Source organism: Macrobrachium rosenbergii, chromosome 31 (genome assembly GCF_040412425.1).
Source record: "Macrobrachium rosenbergii isolate ZJJX-2024 chromosome 31, ASM4041242v1, whole genome shotgun sequence".
NCBI lineage: Eukaryota > Metazoa > Arthropoda > Malacostraca > Decapoda > Palaemonidae > Macrobrachium > Macrobrachium rosenbergii.
This window is the reverse complement of record NC_089771.1, coordinates 29914611-29936360: the sequence shown is the minus strand read 5'-3', so window position 1 is coordinate 29936360 and position 21750 is coordinate 29914611. Positions and strand designations below refer to the sequence as shown.

At 37.4% G+C, this 21750-nt stretch overlaps 1 protein-coding gene across 3 annotated transcripts in view; it reads right to left on the bottom strand.

The window, feature by feature from the left end:
• Window positions 1–21750, bottom strand: part of LOC136855504 (heat shock protein beta-1) — a 52095-nt gene that overhangs the window by 3697 nt on the left and 26648 nt on the right. For 2 of the 3 annotated variants that reach the window (XM_067132606.1, XM_067132604.1), the window contains one exon: window positions 223–391. In XM_067132606.1, the coding sequence (XP_066988707.1) occupies window positions 223–391 (169 nt within the window). Of the gene's footprint in view, window positions 1–222; window positions 392–2479; window positions 2582–21750 lie in introns of all 3 variants that reach the window. The other variant, XM_067132605.1, reaches the window with a different exon arrangement.

Sequence of the window (21750 nt, the reverse complement as noted above, 5' to 3'; positions counted from 1 at the left end):
CAGGAAGACAGGATAAAGGAACAAAGGGAGGACACAAGATGGAAGCACCTGGAATATGCTCATTAAAACCAGTGACCCAGGCTAGGGATTAGATTTTGGGGGGAAAAAAAGGGGAGGGGAGACTCTTGGATGGCATATTACATCTTTCAATTCCAGACAACAAATCTTTAAAACTTTGAACTGAATATCATTAATATTTGCAAAAATTCAAGAAAAACCTACCAGTAACTTATTGTCCACAGTCTTGACCACAATTTCTTCAGGCTTATACTGGCTGACGTCAAATCTAAGTTTCAACTGTTTACAATCGCCTTCTTGCTGGATGAGGGGAGAATTCATACCTTCCAACCATGACCCCTGACCTTGGTTTGCACTTGCTTGCTCTTGTTGGCTATAATGAAAAAAAAATTATACATGATAACAGACATAAGTTATCGTGGAATGTCAAAGAAACTACAAGTACTCTTAGAAAATGTTATGGACTGTCTCATATGAATGTTAATCTGATCCTTATTACAATATAACTTTTTAACAGTGATATATATAATGTAAGTTACATTAACCTCTATTCACACTCAATAAAATAATAATTCTAGAATATCAAACAGTCCTCCAATCATGAAACACTTCATGTAATGGAAAATCATGACCCATGTTTGAAAACTCAAAGAAAATTTGCAGAAAACGAAATTTTGCTACAAACACCAATCCAATGCATGAAGGTCTGAGAACTTTAGCCTTGTAACTGGTGCATTAAATCGATCAACTCAAAGAGAATTCACATGCTTGAACATCCAAAATGAAATCCCAAACTAATGTATACAATGAAGGAAATACAGTAGTTCCCTATTAAAAGGACATTAACTCAAAAAAATTCCAAAACATTCATCTTTTTCGGCTTTTAACATAATTGGAAAGAATGAATTTGAAAGAGTTCTTCAAAAATACCTCCTAAATACACTATGCAGGGCCATCTTAGGGCATGGGGACACCAGGCAACTAGACCAAAGGGTTACAACGTTCTAGGGAACCTTAAAACCATATGTCATCGTGAGAATTTCCCAGATCCCTTAACACAGTTTATATAATGATTCCATGCAAAAAATTACTGAGTTCAGATCTGTACAAAGCCTCTAATTTTCTTCTAATAGGAGATAGTAGTTTTCTGAAGATGAGACATTACAAATGTTTGAGTTGGTTCATGATTAATACTTATAATACCATCTTTACCTAAACGATGTACCAATTAATTTTCATTTATATGTTGCAATTTTGTTCTTACATGTTTTTTTTTTTATTTCTTTAGGCAATGATTTTATAACAGTTTTTTAAATTTGCCAATACAACTAGAAGCTTTTATCTACCCATTAAGGCTTTATTCCGGGTGGGTGACAGAGGTCCCCAGGGCACTGCTTTGCCCAAGGCCTACAATACTAAGAGGGCCCTGACTCATACATTGTATCCACAGTAAATTATCAAAGTACAGACAATACAGAAATTTTACAGAAATCTGAAACATAAAATGACGAGCAAAAATTAACTGAATCTGGGAAATCTTCTGACAAATGATCTGCTGAAGTGACTTGTTCAAAATTTCAGTCACAGTTCAGTATTTGGCATCCATATAGATAATGTAAAGACTAATCACTATTTAGACAATTTATTGTGAAGAGAACGGTACGAGAAGTGAACATTCAGTATTTTAAATAAATTCCAAACCGCTAACTCTTTCACTTAGTTTCTGTGAAGCCATACTGCGTTTTCATTAACAAGTTGAAGTCCTAATTCGTTTTCCGTTTTTGTAAATGTTTCAATTTACTCCATCGGACCCCTATATGAGAACTATTTTTCGTTGACGCAGTTTCAGTAAGAGAGAATTTCTAGCAATTTATTCGCTTTTGCCTGCACGACGCGGATTCCCTCGCGGGTCAAAAAGTCTGCTAAGCAAGATAGTGAAAGATACAAAGATAGTCGTTCATTTTAATTTTGACGATGATAATGTTCAGTTCTGGAAGGTCAGGTCTTGTTTTTAATTCCTCACTGACTCATTTGCTATCATACAATGACTGAACAGATTAAACAGAACGAGTAAGTTTGATTTTAATTCGTAATGGCTAAATCTTGCCACAACGGTAATGGCTGTTCGTAAGCTGGAAAGGGCAGAGCAAATTATTATTAATAATAATAAAAAAAATCCATATTCTCCTTCTTCCTCCTTCCTTTCCATCCTCTCCTACCAATTGATTCATGAGAAAATAACTCTGTTACCTTTCAAACCTTTACTCAATTTCGTTTCAGCGCTGAATGACCTCACAGGTCCCAGTTCTTGCCAACACAGCTAAATTCTATATTTCAATTCAAATGCTGCGCAGAATTGCTTCCATGACAGAGAGGAACAACCTCCTAAAAAATACTTTCTAAAGTACCACCACCACCATCAGCAACATTGGCCCTACTGCCTAAGACACCATAACCACACCTGGAGGAGGAGCTTTCTGCCTCTTTGGTGATTACTGTGTTGCCGTCTTTGCCGGTGACTTTCGTTTCACGTGTTCGCGACGTGTTGCTGAAGGTCTCCGCTCTACAACATCGATCAAGTCGTCCAGAATTTGAACGATAAGGGGACGAAGTTTTACGGAGGAAAGCAGAGCAAATAATGCGGCGATAAACGCGTTAAAAACGTGGTTAAAGGAACGTAATGATGAGCCCGGGGATGAAATAGCACAGGGAGATCCCAAATAATGTAAATAAATTCCCAAAAGCAAAAAATTAAATAAAAAAAGAACATTTCACCGACGTCAGTCCACCAGACGTGCGATTCAAAAACCAGTTTGGTCAACCCATCCCGGAGAGAGGGCGAAAAAACAATGGAAAGAAAAAAAAAACAGGTTAAACCAGTTGGACCAGTTGTACATGGGAAACATGAAAAGGTATATTGAGATCCAGAGAGATTCAAGGTCACGTGATATGGTTTTTGATTGATGGGAACAATATTAATAACCATATTACGAGGGTGACAATGGTCAATTCAGGGATGGAAATATAGCCATGTAATCACCATTTATTGACATGCGGAATTTATGTTTACAAAGAGATGAGAGTTGTTGACGTATAGAAGTAATATTAAACAAAATACATAATCACGATGTATTTCAAATCAATTACACCAATTACACGACCAAAAAAACATTATTAAGAAATGTCAAATTCAAATTGGTACAGAAATTGCCCACAAAATCATTCGTTTGTTTGGAGGGAGGAAGCATTTGCATAAAGGAAAATGCATGCGCATCAAAAAGCAGTAAATAAGATAGAAATGTTGAGATAAAACAGCAACAATTATCCAATGAAAATGGCATACAAGCAAACGGAAAATAAGGGAAGTAAAATATATACGCAGAGAAACGTCACGCATGTGTGCAAGTTGAAAGCCATGAATAATATTTTGCAAAGAGTTAAAAAGCAAAGGGGCCCAGAAGATTGAAAACACAAAATAATATATATATATATATATATATATATATATATATATATATATATATATATATATATATATACACACATAGTAATGACGTATGTATATATCAATGTATGTTGCATGTATATAAGTTGAAAATGTATGTTACATGTATGTAATTTGAAAGCCATGAATAATATTTTGTATAGAGTTAAAAGCAAAGGGGCCCACAACAAGAAGATTTAAAACACAATATATATATATATATATATATATATATATATATATATATATATATATATATATATATACAATATATATACAAAAATACAACAAATACATCGTGCATAAACATAAATGCATAATTACACAGAAAGCATGCGAAAGTGTTCCAGAAATCCGTGCAGAAAAGTGCATGAGAACGAACAAAGTGACAGCCATTTAAAATCATAACATTACAACACCAAGAATGCACAGGAAGGAGAAGGAACATAGAGAATGAATATCGAAAGTTGATATAACCACCAGATGACGTTAAAACGAGGACATCCAATTGTGAGCAGCCGGCCAGAATGTGCAGTTTAGGGCAATGGCGAATTGAGTGAGTGATTAAACAGAGCAGCATGGAAAAAAAAACAAGAACACATCATCATTAGTGAGAACCTGTTAGGAAGGAACGGTGCTTGTTAGTAAACGGTAGGTTAATTTATTCTTCTAGTGTTATGAGTACTAATGCTATACAATAAAGATTAAACCTACTTTTCCATTTTCGTGGCCAAAGACGAGATTATGGAACTTAATATAAAATATAATACGGTTCATAGAGTGCGAGCTCTCAGTCAGTAGATGGTATTGAGAGACAGAGCTAACCAAATAACTATGGAATACTTCTCTCGACATTATACACACGGAGTGCGTAATTTAAAATTAACAACAGATTCTATTTCTAAAACCGAAAACTCATGTTTAACATTATATTACCTTAAAAAATTTGACATAAATAAATGTCTAAAATACCTCATGACATATTTCCCAGATTATATATATATATATATATATATATATATATATATATATATATATATATATATATATATATATATATATATATAATACTCATATTTCTATATCTATGGAGTGTGTATTCTGTATGACATACAATGCACACGCACACTGCTTAAACTACCATGTCGATGAATAAATAAAATTTATGCATGCATGCATGCTTACACCAAAAAAACCTACTTTTCCTGAGATGAATATGCTTTCATGTGCTGGACTTCCTAAATTTATTTTGTTTTTAAATTACCGGTAATTCTTATATTATATAAAACTATTTCCTGTCAACCGTTCAGTTAAAGATCTGGAGAATGAAAAATATTATAGGCAGCATACGGTAAGAAATTATTTGAAAATCTGAAGTGGTAACAAACATTATGGGTATGCATCAATATTTTCTTTTTCACCATCTCGTTTTCTTTAGTATTTTCACTATTTTCTTTTTCATCGATGCTTGCACTATCACTCTGAGGGAAAACCCACCCTTTTCTATCGGATAAAATCACCGATTTCATCGTGACAAGATATTTGGTCGATAGGCTATCGAAAACTTTGTACATAATTTCACAAGAAAGGCATTTACGAGTATGGAAATGGCCAATCTAAACGACTAAAGATTATCAAGTGATCTATAGTGCATCACTATACTTGTGACCGGCAATGATAAGTAAAGATCCACAATTATGTGTATGAGCACAGCTGTATTTTTCAAAATACAAAAATTATTGAAAATGCAAACGGTCGACAGCCCCCATTTTTAAACCTTTTCGTATTTTGAAAAATGCAGCTTTGCTCATATACATAATTGTGGGTTTTTACTTATCATAGTAAAGTGATATTGGGTAAAATGCATTCGAATCAATCAGTTCTGTTTCGTTGGATTAAACGGCCTTTTTTTGTGTCCGCAAGAGGCACTAGACCGTCTCAGCAAACAAATGTCTTTGTTTCTCAAACAACTGTAGCTATTTCAGCACGACAACAGGTGGTTGATTGCTATGCAAGAGATAGGCTACTATTTTCTAAGCTAAGAACTTCTCAGAGAAAGAAGAAAGATACGAAGAAATACGGATCAAGATTCTTCCAAACTCCAGTTTTATTTTCCGAAAACGAACCAACTTGTGAGAGACGAGCGATAAAAATTCAAAGAATTTCTCGGCTCAGTCTGCTTCAAAAGGAATAATGCTATTTGACAAATTCAAAGAAACAGCAATATAGCTTTAAAAAGACGCTGTACTTAGAACAACATCTATAACGTTATCTTTACAGTTACTTATACAAAAGAAAAAGACCGTTTACCACCAGACTAAAAGCTACTTTCAAGCTAACTTCGTCACCAGAACTTTGGTTCATACCAAATATTCTCTCGACTGCTTGATAGAAAAATCTAGACATTACTTGATGCGTCTATAATGAACTGCGAACTCGGGTTATATCGACCAAACAAGAGAGGTCGATGACGAACAAGAAGACGAGTGGTTGTGACGTCATATCGAAGTTCGCCATTGATTGGTTAAAAGGTCGGCACTAGAAAGCCTTCCCTGTGGTTGAATAAATGAATCTGTTTCTGCGCAGCATACTTCCAGAAGGAAGCATATTTCTTTCGTTTTCATTATTTTTTTAGTTATTAGAATAAAACTAAAATGCAAGCACAGCAAGAAATGTAGACGAATAACTATATTTGTGCCTGACTATAATCGGAAACTGCGTCCGACAGAATATCAATTGCATAAATATGAAAAATGACCAAGATCATAATATCAAATTGCACTCTACCTGTGTGTGTGTGTGTGTTCGATATGAAATGACTATGCTCCTTAAGTCTTTGCTCTACATCGAGTTAAGAAATGACTATGTATGAAAATCTTAAAAATATGTAACCGTTTGAGTCCCTTATCCTAGTGTAATTTTGTCGAGTAGACAAGGTAAAATTCTTCTGACAGGACCCATTTCCGAAACTGGGACTAAACATAAATATAGAATAAGAGGTTCATAATGCACAAGAGAATGCAAATCTCCGCCAAAGATGCACAGAGCCACTTACAAAAGGTCCTTTACAAGAAAGTTACATTACTATCTCTACCAAATTCCAATCACTCGACGCCCGCCATGAGGTCTAGCTTTGGCTAATTATTTACAAAAATCCATCACGAACATTTTTGCCCAATCTTGCTCACAAAAAAACAAACAATAAAACCAAACATAACCTTCTTAGCAGAATAACCTTCAAGACTTTTAATGCCACAAAATGAAATATGTACCCAACACAATTCGTTCAATCGACGAGAGCGTCAAATAAGAAGTGAGATTTCAGCAAAAATCCTGAATTCTGTTTCTTATCCACAACCGCCAGAAAAACTTCACACATGCAGTTTAAAGAGATGACTTGTTTCTTTAGTACAAATTGCTTAATTGTATAAGTTCACACATCCTCGCTCTGCCTAGTTCCAAGTATGCATAATCACCATCGCTTCCCTTTTAATGCCGCGTGAAGCAAAGTGCCTCGGTTATATTAAACCATTCTTTTCTTTCCTTGGTTTTATCTTCCACGACTCTCTTCATCCCCCGCCCCAGTTCTCAAAGTTCTCGTCCATTTGTGCAGACTCCGTCCTCACCAATTGTTTTTCTTAGATTTATCTGGAGTCCCATCTCTCTAGATACAGGAAGCATTCTATTGAGCAAGTTCTTACTTGCTGATTAAGTCTGTCAACTTTCTAACGTTACTCAATCCAGACCTTCTCGTCCATCTCCAAGAACTTCTATAATTATAAAATCTTCAACGAAACACAGCAAAGGTGAAATGACCTTCCCTTGTAAAACAATACTATTTACCGCTCGCTCATTTAACAAGAGCTCATCAAATTTGCATGCACCTCGCTCAAGGATAATTTCAATTAACGGGAATGCCAGTGGCGCCAACCTTTCAACAAAATATTGGTCTGCAGACGCCGCGATGTGCCTTCTTGCCATCAACAAAAACCATCAGAAGGGGATTTTTAAATTCCATACACAGCAAGCAATGTCTTAATACATGAATTTTATCTGTGCAACTGCATTTTCTAAAACTTTCCTACGGTATTTGATCTATTTCTTTCTTTCAGCTGACCTTTCTGTAGTATCTTTGCTATGACTTCAGTTCCAATCATCTGGCTTTGTACCCTCACTCCATATTCTGCAAAAACAGTCTAAGTTAGCACACTATGTGTCATTTCCGTTTCAGCTGAAAATCGCCTCTCAAGAGACTCCATCACAACGTGGTCCTTATATCTATAGACCCTGGTTCTTTCCATCCCCTAAGATTCAGTATCAGTGATTACCATTTTCATAAACTTTAAGTTCATTCATAAGCACACTCAGGTTATTTAACCCCTTAATTTCTCGAACAACAAATGGCCCTCAGGGTACATTAAACCAGCAGGGCACGTAATTTTCATGATCAGACTATGAAAGAGGGTATTACGCAAGGCGCCCATCTCCCATGTCATGTAATCGTAGCTTAATTCAGAGAAAATAACGAGGGAATTCTTCCAAGTGTTTGTTTGAGAAATATGCTAAGTTCTATAAATAACCCACCACCCAATCTCCTCTTTGGCAACAGCTCCCGAGCTGCTTAATTTGAGTGTGAGAGAGTGCCTCTCTCTCTCTCTCTCTCTCTCTCTCTCTCTCTCTCTCTCTCTCTCTCTGTGTGTGTGTGTGTGTGTGTGTGTGTGTGTGTGTGTGTGTGTGTGTGGAATGATCAGTTATGTAGTACACAAGTACAGTCACAAACTAAGACACTGTCTACGATACAAACAAGTACAAAACGCGTCGAAGTTTCTTCGGCGCAATCGAGTTTTCTGTACAGTGTATGATGCTGTATGAGCCGTGGCCCATGAAGCTTTCAGCCACGGCCCGGTGGTGGCCTGTCAAATAGCGGTGCCAGACACGCGATTATGGGTAACATTAACATTAAATACTATCAAAGCTACTGAGTCTAGACGGCTGCAATTTGGTACGATTGATGACTGAAGGGTGGATGATCAACATACCAACTTGCAGCCCTCTAGCCTCAGTAGTATTTAAGATCTGAGGGCGGACAGAAAAAGTGCGGACGGACAGACAAATAGCCATCTCAAGTTTTCTTTTACAGAAAACTAAAAATTAAGTTAGCCTCCAAGACGAGCTAAAAAAATTTTAAAAACATTGAATTTTTGAGCTTCTAGTGCTGGTAAGTGGAAAAAATAACAAGTATTAAAAAACGTACATATACAGGCTAGCTACGGGGATGGTAACATCACGCTCTACTACAGACTGAAAACTACCATCACTAAAATTACAGACTACTGCAGTCTAAAGAAAAAACAAATGAAAATTATAATCTCGACTATCGAGTCATGGGTAGGGCAGAGGTACCGGTTCGCTGGGTATTGATTGCAATTATCTTGCCAAAAATAAAACTAGGAGCAGACACCGGGTGCAAAGGGAAAACAATCTCATGATGTAAGAATACTATTCTAGTACTTCAAGTCTTTCACATAACTTGCATGTTAAAAATGTACTCTCCTTATGTTATATATATATATATATATATATATATATATATATATATATATATATATATATATATATATATATATATATATATATATATATATATATATATATATATATATATATATATATATATATATATATATATTAGAAGAGCTTTCCCATTCATGGAAATATGAACCCCCCACAAGAACTGTAGTTTACTATTGCGTTTATCTAGAAGAAATGCGTCGTCCTGTTCCCAAGAACACTATGAATCTCCCACCCTGATATTTATAAGTATGCTGGAGTCAATAAGCTGTAACAGACAAAATCCTCACAATATATATTGAGATCTTCCCCATTTCAACAATTAAATAAAAACGAGAGACCCTCTGGTTTACAAAGCAAAGGGTTATCTATATTTAAATCAAAGGACTACGTCTCCTTCAGGAAGGTTTTGCTGTTCTGATCAGAGTCCTCCTCACTTAAAATAAGGCAGACACTATAGCCACACCAACTGTAGCTCTTTGTGTAACTCATAAAATACTTGAACTCCCGATGCTTACGTTTAATTTCTCTACAATTATTCCTTTTGGTACCTCTCTATTCTACCCAGTAATCGAGGCATGCCTAGGTTTAGTGAGTGACTTGTTAGTGGGCGAAACAGCAACACCTGCCTGACTTCGATGAGATATTGTACTTCTCCCGCTCTTTGGGGCAGACAAAAATAAATCAATAAATAAAAGACTAACTGACATATGACATGCTAATCTACAGGTCTAACATTCACTTCAGTTTCAATCATGAAGACGAAAATTCACAAAAGAGTAAACGAACAAAAAATATGCCTACGTTCGTATGGTGACATTCATTTCAACTCAGAATGGCGTCGGGGTAAAAAATAAACAAAAATGTCTACAGTACTCCACTTACGAGCCAAAAAACTGAAAACCGAATGACACAAGCCTTCTGTCTTTAATTTTTTTTTTGGGCGGGGGGAATAATCAGCCACATAATTCTAAAGAGAAAAAGTTCACCTGTAATTAACCTGTATGTGATTCCAGATCTCTTCTTTACCCTCCGCTCTTGGGCTGGGCTCAGACCATTCTCTATACAAAGTCGAAACAAAAATGGGAGGAGAGAAAACAAGTTCTAATAGCCTGGTAGGAACTAGATAGAACTACTGGATAAAACTACTGCTGCAATTAAAAAAATTTGGACGTTAGACAATTTTGGTGAAATCAGATTTGCCAGCTGACACTGAAAAGCCAATATCAGTTACAAAAAAATCTAGTAACAACGCTTGGTTAGTGAAATAAGTACCACGTACAAAATTTAAAAATAATGATAATTGTAAGGTATGACAGAAAAAATATTATTATTATTATTATTATTATTATTATTATTATTATTACATAAAAATCAAGATAATTATAAAGTATAACAAAATATTATTATTATTATTATTATTATTATTATCATTATTATTATTATTTAAGTACAGGTTACTTAAAATGGGTCAAAGTAAATAATCACGCAATTTAAAAAGCTAAAATTACAAGATACACTTCAATTAGTACTTACAAGCAAACACGCAAAACTTTAGCCTGAATTGTAACCGAACACGTTTTATATTTTAACCAATTCTAACTTAAGAGGTCGTTGTCTAAGAAATTAGTCCCTTTTCTGACACTTGGCGTATATGACCTTATTACCCAAAGCCACTACTGAGAAGACATGTTGTCTTCTTCTAAAATAAAAAGTTACTACATTTCCCATATAATATCGTATCTTCCCATCGCCCCACTTTCTTTATTAGGCTCTTTGCCATGGTAAAAGTTCTTACGAATTATAATAAGTATTATTATCAAAATTGAAAGAATCCAAAAACACAACAGTTTAAAAAAGAAAAAGGACAACAGGTTAAAAAGTTAAAAAAAAAAGTAAAAAGTAATGATTTGTCCATATAAAAAATTGTAATAATGAATACATCATGTGCATATATGCAGGCTATACACACTAAAAATGAAATCATTTCGAAACGAATACATCAAAATAATAAACAACAAAAGGAAAATGTACCAAGGCACGCCATGGTTTGGAGACAGTGGCACAGACTGTGACAAAGTCTGAGATAAGTTACATTTAGCTATCAAGAGTTTCCGGAGAGCTAATTATAGAAATGCAAACAATCTCCCAGTCTTTCTTAGAAGCCAACTTAACCATTTTTTCCCCCTCTCGCATGTTTCTCTTTCCCCCTTTTTATTCATATCGTGTTTATCCTCCATTTATGCTTCTCTTAAAACACCTGCTTAATTGTTTGTCTATTAGTCATGACAAACACTTGTTCACAAAACTCTGCATTCTCTGGGACGACAATTCCCTACACTCAATGAACTCATTCCCATTTATAGTCTCCGCACCTCTGATCTCTGACTTTCCTTTTTACTGGATACAAAAAGTGGCCTAATCTCCAGACCCAGTGCCCTCGTGGAAGCGATGGACGCCTATCAATAAATGCGGCAATGACTAGGCTTTTTTTCCTGGGAAACAGCTTTTGTTGAACAAATAACACTAACAAATACTTTAGGGGCCGCCTTCAAGCAACAAATACAACTACACATTTAAAGCCACAGAGTTTATTGGACATGTCGAATTTATCTGAGCAGCTCCCCTCGTCCAAGGCCAAAACAGCATTCCATCGGACTTCCGTCACGTACACGAATTAGGAACACACGCCTATCATTAAGTTCCAAAACAAACACGGGAGAGTTTACATCATAAGAGAGGAATGGGTAAACAGAGTCTGCAAATATGCGAATACTGAAGCTCGACTCAGTCAAATATTGAATCTCAGGGATAACGATGGAACTTTTTAGTATCCATACAGACCTTGCTTCTGTAAATATGCCTCAAAAATTTTTAAAAAATAATATTTCAAAAGAAAGACAGACTATTAACAGAAACTGCAATAACACCAAAAGACATATGAGATCGACCAACAGCTGACAAAGAGGTTGTTCAGCATCTAGCTACACCTAGCTATGAGAAGGGAGGCTTGGAGATGAATGGAGATTTGTGAAAAACAATCTGCAAGAAATGGAAGAATTCTGAAAATTCAGACTGAACTTGGAATGCAAATATCAGCGTGACAATACCAAGATCTGAACAGCAATGGGAATATAATAAGTTCAGACAAATTCGACGTGGGAACAGCTAAGTGAATTCACCATCAAGAATAAAGAAGCCAGCAAGATATGGGAAGGGCAGGAAATGATTTTTCAAAGACTGAAATCTGAAAAGGTACCAAAAAAAAAAAAATCCAGGGAACAATTAAGATTAAAATTTGATCTCAATATCCGTGATCAAGTATGGGAGTGTTAACAACAGAGCTGGGATGGGAATCAAGTCCGAATGTATAATCCAAAATGGAATTTGTATGGAAATAACATACGAACTTGTAACGAAAAATCAAAAGACATTCAACTTGCGTTAATTATGGAATACCTAACGGAAATGATTTAAAATACCAGTGGATATTAATCAGGGCATAAACTCAGAAAGGCAGCACGGCTGTGGGGAAGGTCGCAGGGTAAGGAGGAAGAGAAGGAGAATCACAATTAAAATGGAGTGAGAGAGAGAGAGAGAGAGATTAAAAATGAGAGAGAGAGGCATGGTACATTCAAGTCAAGGGATAAGTAATGCATAAGTAATGCATTGCGCGGGTGTAGAGAGTGCCGGAGGTGGGCGTAATCTCCAAGAGAGATATAGGTGGTGGGGTGAATGAACGGGAAATTGGCCTGCCAAAACGTAAGGGCTTCCTGAAGAAGGGCAGTTTTCTATTGCCCCAAGTGTTTTCTGTGAGACTGAGAGGTTTAATTTCAGATTTTCCTGGGACCAAAAAATTGCCTCATCCTGTTTGTCTTCTGTGGGCTCAAGATATTTTCTCTTATATTTTGTGAGAACATAAGCCATTTTCTCTCTCTCTATTTGTTTACTGGAATCCGAAGAATCTCTCTCTCTCTCTCTCTCTCTCTCTCTCTCTCTCTCTCTCTCTCTCTCTCTCTCTTAGTTTGTTTTCTGGAACCGAACACTTCCTATTTCAGATTCTTCTTTTGTTTTCAAGGAGCCGAAGGCATTCTCTTTCTTTTTGGCGAGCATAAAACAATTGTCTTTTGCCCTCTTTACGTTTTCTGCAAGACAAAGACTCCCCAATCTCTCATTTTGTTTCCTAAAACCCAAAGACTTTTTCGTTCTTTCAGTTCTTTTTCAGTGAATCTGAGATTCTCTCTCGTTCTCTCTGTTTGTCTGTTGCCTGCAAGCCAGAGACACTGTTTACCTTTCAATTTGTTTGCAGCAAGCCGAGGACACTCTCCCCCTCTCTGTTTATTGTGAGCCGAGGTATTCTCTCTCTCTCTCTCTCTCTCTCTCTCTCTCTCTCTCTCTCTGTTTTTCTATTGATCCCAAGGTATTTCCTCTGTTTTCTGTTGGTTTTCGGAGATCCAAAAGCATTTCCCATCTGCTCCCAGGGATCCAAAGACATTTGTGTGTCTTTGAAGTAATCCTGAGGCATTTCATCTTTCCTTTTGTTTCCTGCGCGCCAAAGGCATTTTCTCTCTCTCTCTCTCTCTCTCTCTCTCTCTCTCTCTCTCTCTCTCTCTCTCTCTGTTTTCTGTGAGCGGGAACATATTCTTTCTCTCGCCCTCAACTAATTTGTTTAAACAGTCGTGAAAAGATGTCTAAGAAAAATAAAGGAAACGAATGAAAAAAGTTATCACTACGGAAATAAATCTGAGAGAGAGAGAATCTGAGAGAGAGAGAGAGAGAGAGAGAAAAAGTTGTCTATGAGTCTGAGATGAGAGAGAGAGAGAGAGAGAGAGAGAGAGAGATTAAAAACCCAAATATATATCAGAACAATTTTTGACGTATTTATGTTGAAACCGACGGACATGAAGGAAATTATAAATACTTTAGTTGCGTAAGTCAGAGAGAGAGAGAGAGAGAGAGAGAGAGAGAGAGAGAGAGAGAGAGAGAGAGAGAGAGAGAGAGAGAGAGAGAGAATTTTCCTGGGATTACCGACCTTCCTTTCCTTGAAACATATATCGCAAAGTGTTTTTGCAGTGATTTTGCCAAGAGCATCACTACTGCCAATGTTTTAAAAGTTCTCCCCAGATACCTGATTAAATCTCACCTAGAAAGTAACCAATCAAATATTATTGCGGGGAAACTTCTGATAAATGGGTTTCACTAAGAAAAGTCTGGTAAAGTAGTTTAGCAAGGGGGATAAAATGACTTATCAAGAGTCACCTGATATAATTTAACCAATAAAACACAGATAATCAATATAAATATCTCATAAATTAAGATTCCCCCATAAGAACACTTAAAATTATTAATGAAAATAAGTATCTTCCTTTCTTAAAACCAAGGTAACTGATTCGTATCCAACTCATATTTCATGTTCATGGATCTAAGCTTCTTCGATTACAAATATTTGTTTCGCCTATTTCAAATATAATCCAATAAAAAATTTCGCATTAATGTTATCTTTAAAATGGACCGAGAGAGAGAGAGAGAGAGAGAGAGAGAGAGAGAGAGAGAGAGAGAGAGAGAGAAACTATTTACTGCTTGAAAGAAGTGTTCCAAAGGTAACTGCTCTCAAAGATCGCTGTAAAATTGTGCAAAGAAAACCCCCAACCGCCCAAGACGCCGGCCGGTCCAATTCTATTAAAGCAACGTTGCAATTTCCAACTTGTGAAATCAGCAACACGAGACTAACTGACAAAACAACAGAACATGGCAGCCCGTCCAGAACGACATGTCTTTTTTTTTTTTTTTTTTTTACGGCTCTACGAGAGATGACAGTACCATTCGGTGCCCTTATAAAGGAAGCTGGCATCACCCTACATTCTACAAAATATTTAATATTATTATTATTATTATTATTATTATTATTATTATTATTATTATTATTATTATTATTATTATTATTATTCACTGACGATTCAAATATAAGTAAAAGTAAAAGTCAAGGAAATGGGATGTTCAGAATAGTTTCTTATATCAAAAAATATCTTTTCAACAAGATGACTCTGTGATCAACTCGAAATAAATTATAATATAAATGTTAACGATTCCAGAACACACGCCCCTTTAAAGATCTGCAGTGCGTGCCAGATCAACTCAAGACAATGGCTGGTAGAAGCACCAGCGGTAGAGCGCCATTCTCTCTCTCTCTCTCTCTCTCTCTCTCTCTCTCTCTCTCTCTCTCTCTCTCTCTCAATGTATTCAGTCTTCTAATCTTCCCCTTGTCTCTGCCAGCATCCCGTGATCATTTTCCACGTCTGTGTCCCAATATAATTCTCTCTCTCTCTCTCTCTCTCTCTCTCTCTCTCTCTCTCTCTCTCCACGTGCAACTTAACTCTTCCGACATTTATATTCCGTTCCCACTCGTCTTCATCTTTACATATTTAGTATTCGTTGTCACGTCCTCTCTCTCTCTCTCTCTCTCTCTCTCTCTCTCTCTCTCTCTCTCTCTCTCTCTCTCTCTAGTTACTTAATCATCGCAGCCTCCCTCTAACCCCCCCCTCAAACAATCCCCCCCCCCCTCCCACCCCTCAGTCACTTTTTCTTTCTTAAAATGAACCGGCTGTTCCTCCTCGAGTACTCCCGGTGCATGACGTCACTGTGGCGTGCAATACTGTGCAATACGAAGACGGCATGATCCACCCCAGCTACGGGCGGGGTATGACGGTTGTTATCTTAGGAATCAGGGGCGTGAAAAATAATCTGCGAAGAGGGAAGGCAATAGGGAATAATGGAGATGGGAGAGAGGATACCAGAATACCAGAAAGCTTGTAATAATCATGAGAACTAATGACAAATCCATTACATGAACTCAGACCTGACATGCGGCAGAGGCAGGAGTTAAACAAGTAAAAAATGCGCCCAAGTTTCTTCAGCGCAATCGAGTTTTCTGTACAGCGTATAATCAAGGCAACCGAAAATAGATCTACCTTTCGGTGGTCTCGGTATAAGGCTGTATGAGCCGCGGCCCATAAAACTTTAATCACGGCCCGGTGGTGGCCTGGTCTTTATCGTTGCCAGAATCTGGATCATGGCTAATCATGGCTAATTTTAACCTTAAATAAATTAAAAACTACTGAGGCTAGAGGGGTGTAATTTGGTATGTTTGATGACTGGAGGGTGGATGATCAACATACCAATTTGCAGCCCTCCGGCCTCAGTAGATTTTAAGATCTGAGGGCGGACAGAAAAAGTGCGGACAGAATAAAGTGCGGACGGACAGACAAAGCCGGCACAATAGTTTTCTTTTACAGAAAACTAAACCAAGAAGAGCTAAGAAAACTGGAAGATGTGAATGAAGAAAACAAAACGGAAGAATTAAGAAAAGTATAAAAAAAAAAGGGTTCAGAAAAAGCGTAGATGGCAAGAGAGTAACTCCACGGTAGGTCATTTCTTCCCGAAATGGCAGCCACTACCAAAACTATCTCGCATCCCACTTCCTTGGCAATGGATAATCTTCAACGTCCACGCCCTAACCGCCCACCGCTCCATGTTATGAAACAAACAAGTGCGATGCCCACACATTACTAAAATCCTAGGTGATGCGACACCAACATCATCCTTATTTGATCAATTTCCTCAAAGAATATTTCTCTCAAAATGAGGCGCTGCAGAGAGAGAGAGAGAGAGAGAGAGAGAGAGAGGACGTGACAACGAATACTGAACATACACAGATGAAGACGAGTGGGAAAGGAATATAAATGTCGGAAAATTTAAGTTGTACCTGTCAGAGAGAGAGAGGAGAGAGAGAGAGAGAGAGGAGAGAGGAGAGAGAGAGGGAGAGAGGATTTATATTAGGATGCAGACGTGGAAAACGATCAAGAGATGCTGGCTGAGGCAAGGGAAAGATTAAAAGACTAAATAAATTGAGAGAGAGAGAGAGAGAGAGAGAGAGAGAGAGAGAGAGAGGTGGAAAATGATCACGAGATGTTGGCAAAGACAAGGGAGAGATTACAAGACTGTTGCAGACAGCTGGTGAAAACTGAAAGGAAAATTGAAAGGAGGAAAATAAACGGAAGGAAATGCCACAATTTCGTTAACAGGACAAACGTTAAACAACAGAACGTAGAACAACACAAACGAAACAAGAAATAAAACCACAGCAGATGCAGGAACACAAGCTTAAGGAAGATGAGATGCCCCACAAGAAGCTGGCATTAACATTAATTGGAGATCACAGCCAGAGAAGCTATTATTATTTATGACTGCCCAGTGGCCAACCCACCTCTGGAGAGGGAGTGAGGAGGCACGTGAAGGAGAAAGAGGCAATCGATCAAGAGTTAAAATCATGTGATACTGAAAATATATCTGACCTTGAATGTCATCAAATTGCTCCAACTCGCAGGAATGCATCAAAAGACAGAGTTTTGATATGGACATGAGAGAGAGAGAGAGAGAGAGAGAGAGAGAGAGAGAGAGAGAGAGAGAGAGAGAGAGAGTGTGTGTGTGAGACAGACAAGAGACAGTTTGGAAACAGGGATCACGCCAGCGTTTGAAGGATCCGAAACGATCGTCCCAGCGCCTCTGCAATAATAAACATAAGTCGAAATTGACTCTCACGCGATCGCGTGCGCGCTGAGGCGCCAACACACACCTTTATCATCAGTTCACTGTCCTCTGCAACCATCTATTAAGTCTAGACGCTTCCATCTTTCCTTTCCACGCCTTTATTTGCCGAAATTCTTGACGATCCTACTTTTCTGGTAGGTCGCCGAACCCAACCTAAAATTCTGGGTTCACCAAACTCATTCAATCGATTTGACCAATTTAGAGCCATTAAAGTATCATAAACTCAGAATTTCTAAATTAATTTAACTCCGTTAACGTCATCAGAACATTTCGATAATTAAATTAAAAGCATGGGATAATGAAAAGAATTACCTCTGCCAATGAATCAATTTTAAGTCCATTGCATCTCTAATCTCGAAGAATGGCAAGAAAATTTTAAACATGAAAACGTGCATTAAATTGAGAAATATTTAATTTAATCAGTTTCCATTCTGGAAAATCACGTTTCCAAAAACTTGGCGTACCAGGAAAGATCTCAGCCCGGGCGACAATCCTCAAGGGAAATACCTTTACAGCGAGAACAAAATACCAACAATCCGTTTATGGAATTTCAAGCAACGGATCGTTTTAGATTATAGGATATGTGGAAAATCGCTGACTTCACAGACACATTTCAACGAGAGAGAGAGAGAGAGAGAGAGAGAGAGAGAGAGAGGTAAAACTTTCAAAACTTCAAAAAGTCAAGAGGACTACTCTTCGGATTCTTCAAGAGAACCTGTGGGGTCCACTGTAGGTCCTTCCCTTCCTAAGTTGACAACAGCTCTCGACAGAACAATGGCGACAGGAGTGACGTGATGCCGTGAAATGCCGGATTTATTGTGGCATTTAATTGTTTTACTGCCACGCTCGCAACACGAGATAATGATGATTACCTTTCGCCTAATAACCCTCCCTAGCGCTCTCTTCCTGTGTTTTAAAAGGAGGTCTTAGGCCTATACAATAATAAATGATTACACGGCCCGGATTTCTTAAGAAACATGGTAGTCCTTAATTCAGGAGCCTAATTATACGTTAGGTGACTTAACGCCAGCATCTGTAAGTAAGACAACTTTTCAACTCCGCACAACATTGAATTTCAATCAAAATAACGAGGAGAAATCGACAGCAAAATTTTTGTTTTTCAGCAAGACTTGGCTGCATCGCCGCATATCTGAGACGTCACAATGCAGGAGAGATTCCTTACTCTTAATTACAAAAATAATTATATATATATATATATATATATATATATATATATATATATATATATATATATATATATATATATATATATATATATATATATATATTTCTATTCCACACGTATGAAAAAATGCTGTCAATTGAATCACTGCAGAGTCGGGGAGTTGGGAAAACATTGGTAATTATGCTAGCCTGCCCAGGTAATTCCCTTGCAAAGTTGTAAGCAGGTTCCAACTTTATGACTTGTGTGGCTCAGTTGGCAGCGCTCTGGTCTTGAAAAGAAAGACCAGTTCCCGATCCTGATGTGAGTCAGAAATTGCCTCTTCCACACGTAATTGTGTGTTGATATTTCTAATATATATACAGTATACATATATATATATATATATATATATATATATATATATATATATATATATATATATATATATATATATATATATATGCATCGGTAATACCTGAACCCCGTCCATCCAAAAATCCTTTAATAACACGAACTAGTTTCAGACTACGATCTCGAAATTTCAGAACTGAACTCTGATGATATTTCTATCTGGGGCAACATTAGCTCCCCACCAACGACTCTGAATGGTCTAGCCAGACGACCCTTTTTCCATACAGCGTAATGGTCTCATTTATTTGCAGCCTTGGGAAGTGTACCAGTTACGTCATTTGGCCTAAATATTTGGCGTCGCTGAAGTGACTCATTCAGCCCACAAGGTGGGAACTAGATCCCAGACTTATCTAATAAATTATAACCATAAATTATTCACTGGAATCATTAATTTTCCTTCAAGACGCAAGTCTGTCGCTCTGTGATCAATTTCCGTGAATTCTCTCTCTCTCTCTCTCTCTCTCTCTCTCTCTCTCTCTCTCTCTCTCTCTCTCATAAAAGAAAAGGAAGAATCCTGTGTATTCTCACCAATTTCAACTTGAACCCTAAAAAATGAAAAGGTGTTATGATAACCACTGACAGACGTATCGGAGTTTTTGAATCTCTCTCTCTCTCTCATAAAAGAAATGGAAGAATCCTGTGTATTCTCACCAATTTTAACTTGAACCTTAAAGAATGAAAAGGTGTTATGTTAAACCAATGGCAAACATATCGGAGGAGCTTCTGAATTCCTCTCTCTCTCTCTCTCTCTCTCTCTCTCTCTCTCTCTTCTCTCAAACATTAAACCCGTACTGGATTAGGGAACTAACATAGCAAATCAAATTTGCCATTCCATTCTGGCTACGCAGGAAGTATATTTCAAAGTGGAACGCGAGGCTCTCTTACAAAGCACATATGCATGCAAGCAGAAACACCGAAATCATACAAGTTAATGCAATTGAAATACACAAAGAGATAAAGTAGCGTTCGCAACCCCAGGAAACCTTACGACACTCTTCTCATTCAGGCTGAAGGACGGTAATTTGTGTCCCTGGTCAAGATATCCAGTCCCTTTATAGTCCCTGGGGAACTTTTCTCCTACGTCTGTTTCCATCAGGACAGCACTCTCTCTCGACTCTCTCTCTCTCTCTCTCTCTCTCTCTCTCTCTCAAAGTTTAGGATACATTAAAAAAATCACTTGCGGTGGGTCGAGGAGCGCTATTTATCTGATGGCATTTAAAATTTTTATTAAAACACTTTTTGGGAGCAATGCCTTAGTTTAAAGGTGCTGATTAAATCTTCATTATTTTTAAGAATACAACACACATTATACATATATATATATATATATATATATATATATATATATATATATATATATATATATATATATATATATATATATATATATATATATATATATATATATGTATGTGTGTGTGTGTGTGTGTGCACTAAATTAAATCAATATATTCAAGGGAATACACACACACATTCAAACACATATATGTGTGTGTCTGTATGTGTGTGAGTGTGTGTGTAGTTGTAGCAAGCGCGGGCGATGTAAGGAAAATAATTTCCCAGTGACTGACGTGTGTGACCATACCCAAACGAACCTGTATCACTCCTTGCACCAAATGGTAGCCGTGACTAAGTGGAAGCACGGTGCCGGCGACTGACTGACATCCACTTAACGGAGTGATAAAACGACAGCTTGATACTGACCAGATCCAAATGAAATTAAATGCGAATGGTAATTTTATCATTCTGTTGGCCAAGGCGGCGGCTCCGCCCCCTCCGTTCCCCCGGGCCCTACAGTCCTCCCTACCCCAGGTCTCTAATTTAACTTCTTGTACAGGAAGTTAGTTCACTCGCTTTTTCAAGCCTCATCATGACCTAATGGCGTTTCCAGTTATTACTGAACCTTACTCATGTGGGAACAAAGCTTCCCCAGAGGGGCTACTGGAATTCAAGCTGAGGAGCCGTTCATTCGAAAGAAGTAACAGAATGTAATAGGAAATACAGAACGAAGAGATCTCGCTTATTAAAAAAGAAAAAATAAATTAACAAATCAATAAAGAGATAAAAATGCATGCCTCGAGTTTCAGTAATAGTGGCAGGAGCTTATATACCTACGGGTGTGGCGGACCAGGGGTAATGGCAGATATTACTGTAGAATAAGCCCAAGTAGGCATACATGCACACATATATACATACGAAAGACCGGAAGAAACGCAGTTACACGCTAATACATCCTCGTACCGAGGTTACGTGGTTCAAAAAGCGCTAAACTAAACTAAATTCAGACTCAGAGGGTCTAAGGAGATGATGAAATCTAATATGTAGGCCATGATTTACCTAAAGACTCAACACACTCACACACACACACACACAAGGATCTAATCGAGAGCTACTGCATGAGAGGATGTATGAATTAAATAAAACATGCACAAGAGAGAAAAAAAGGGTACAAACGAAAAATATGTAGAGCAGAAAAATTGAGTACAAGGAAAAA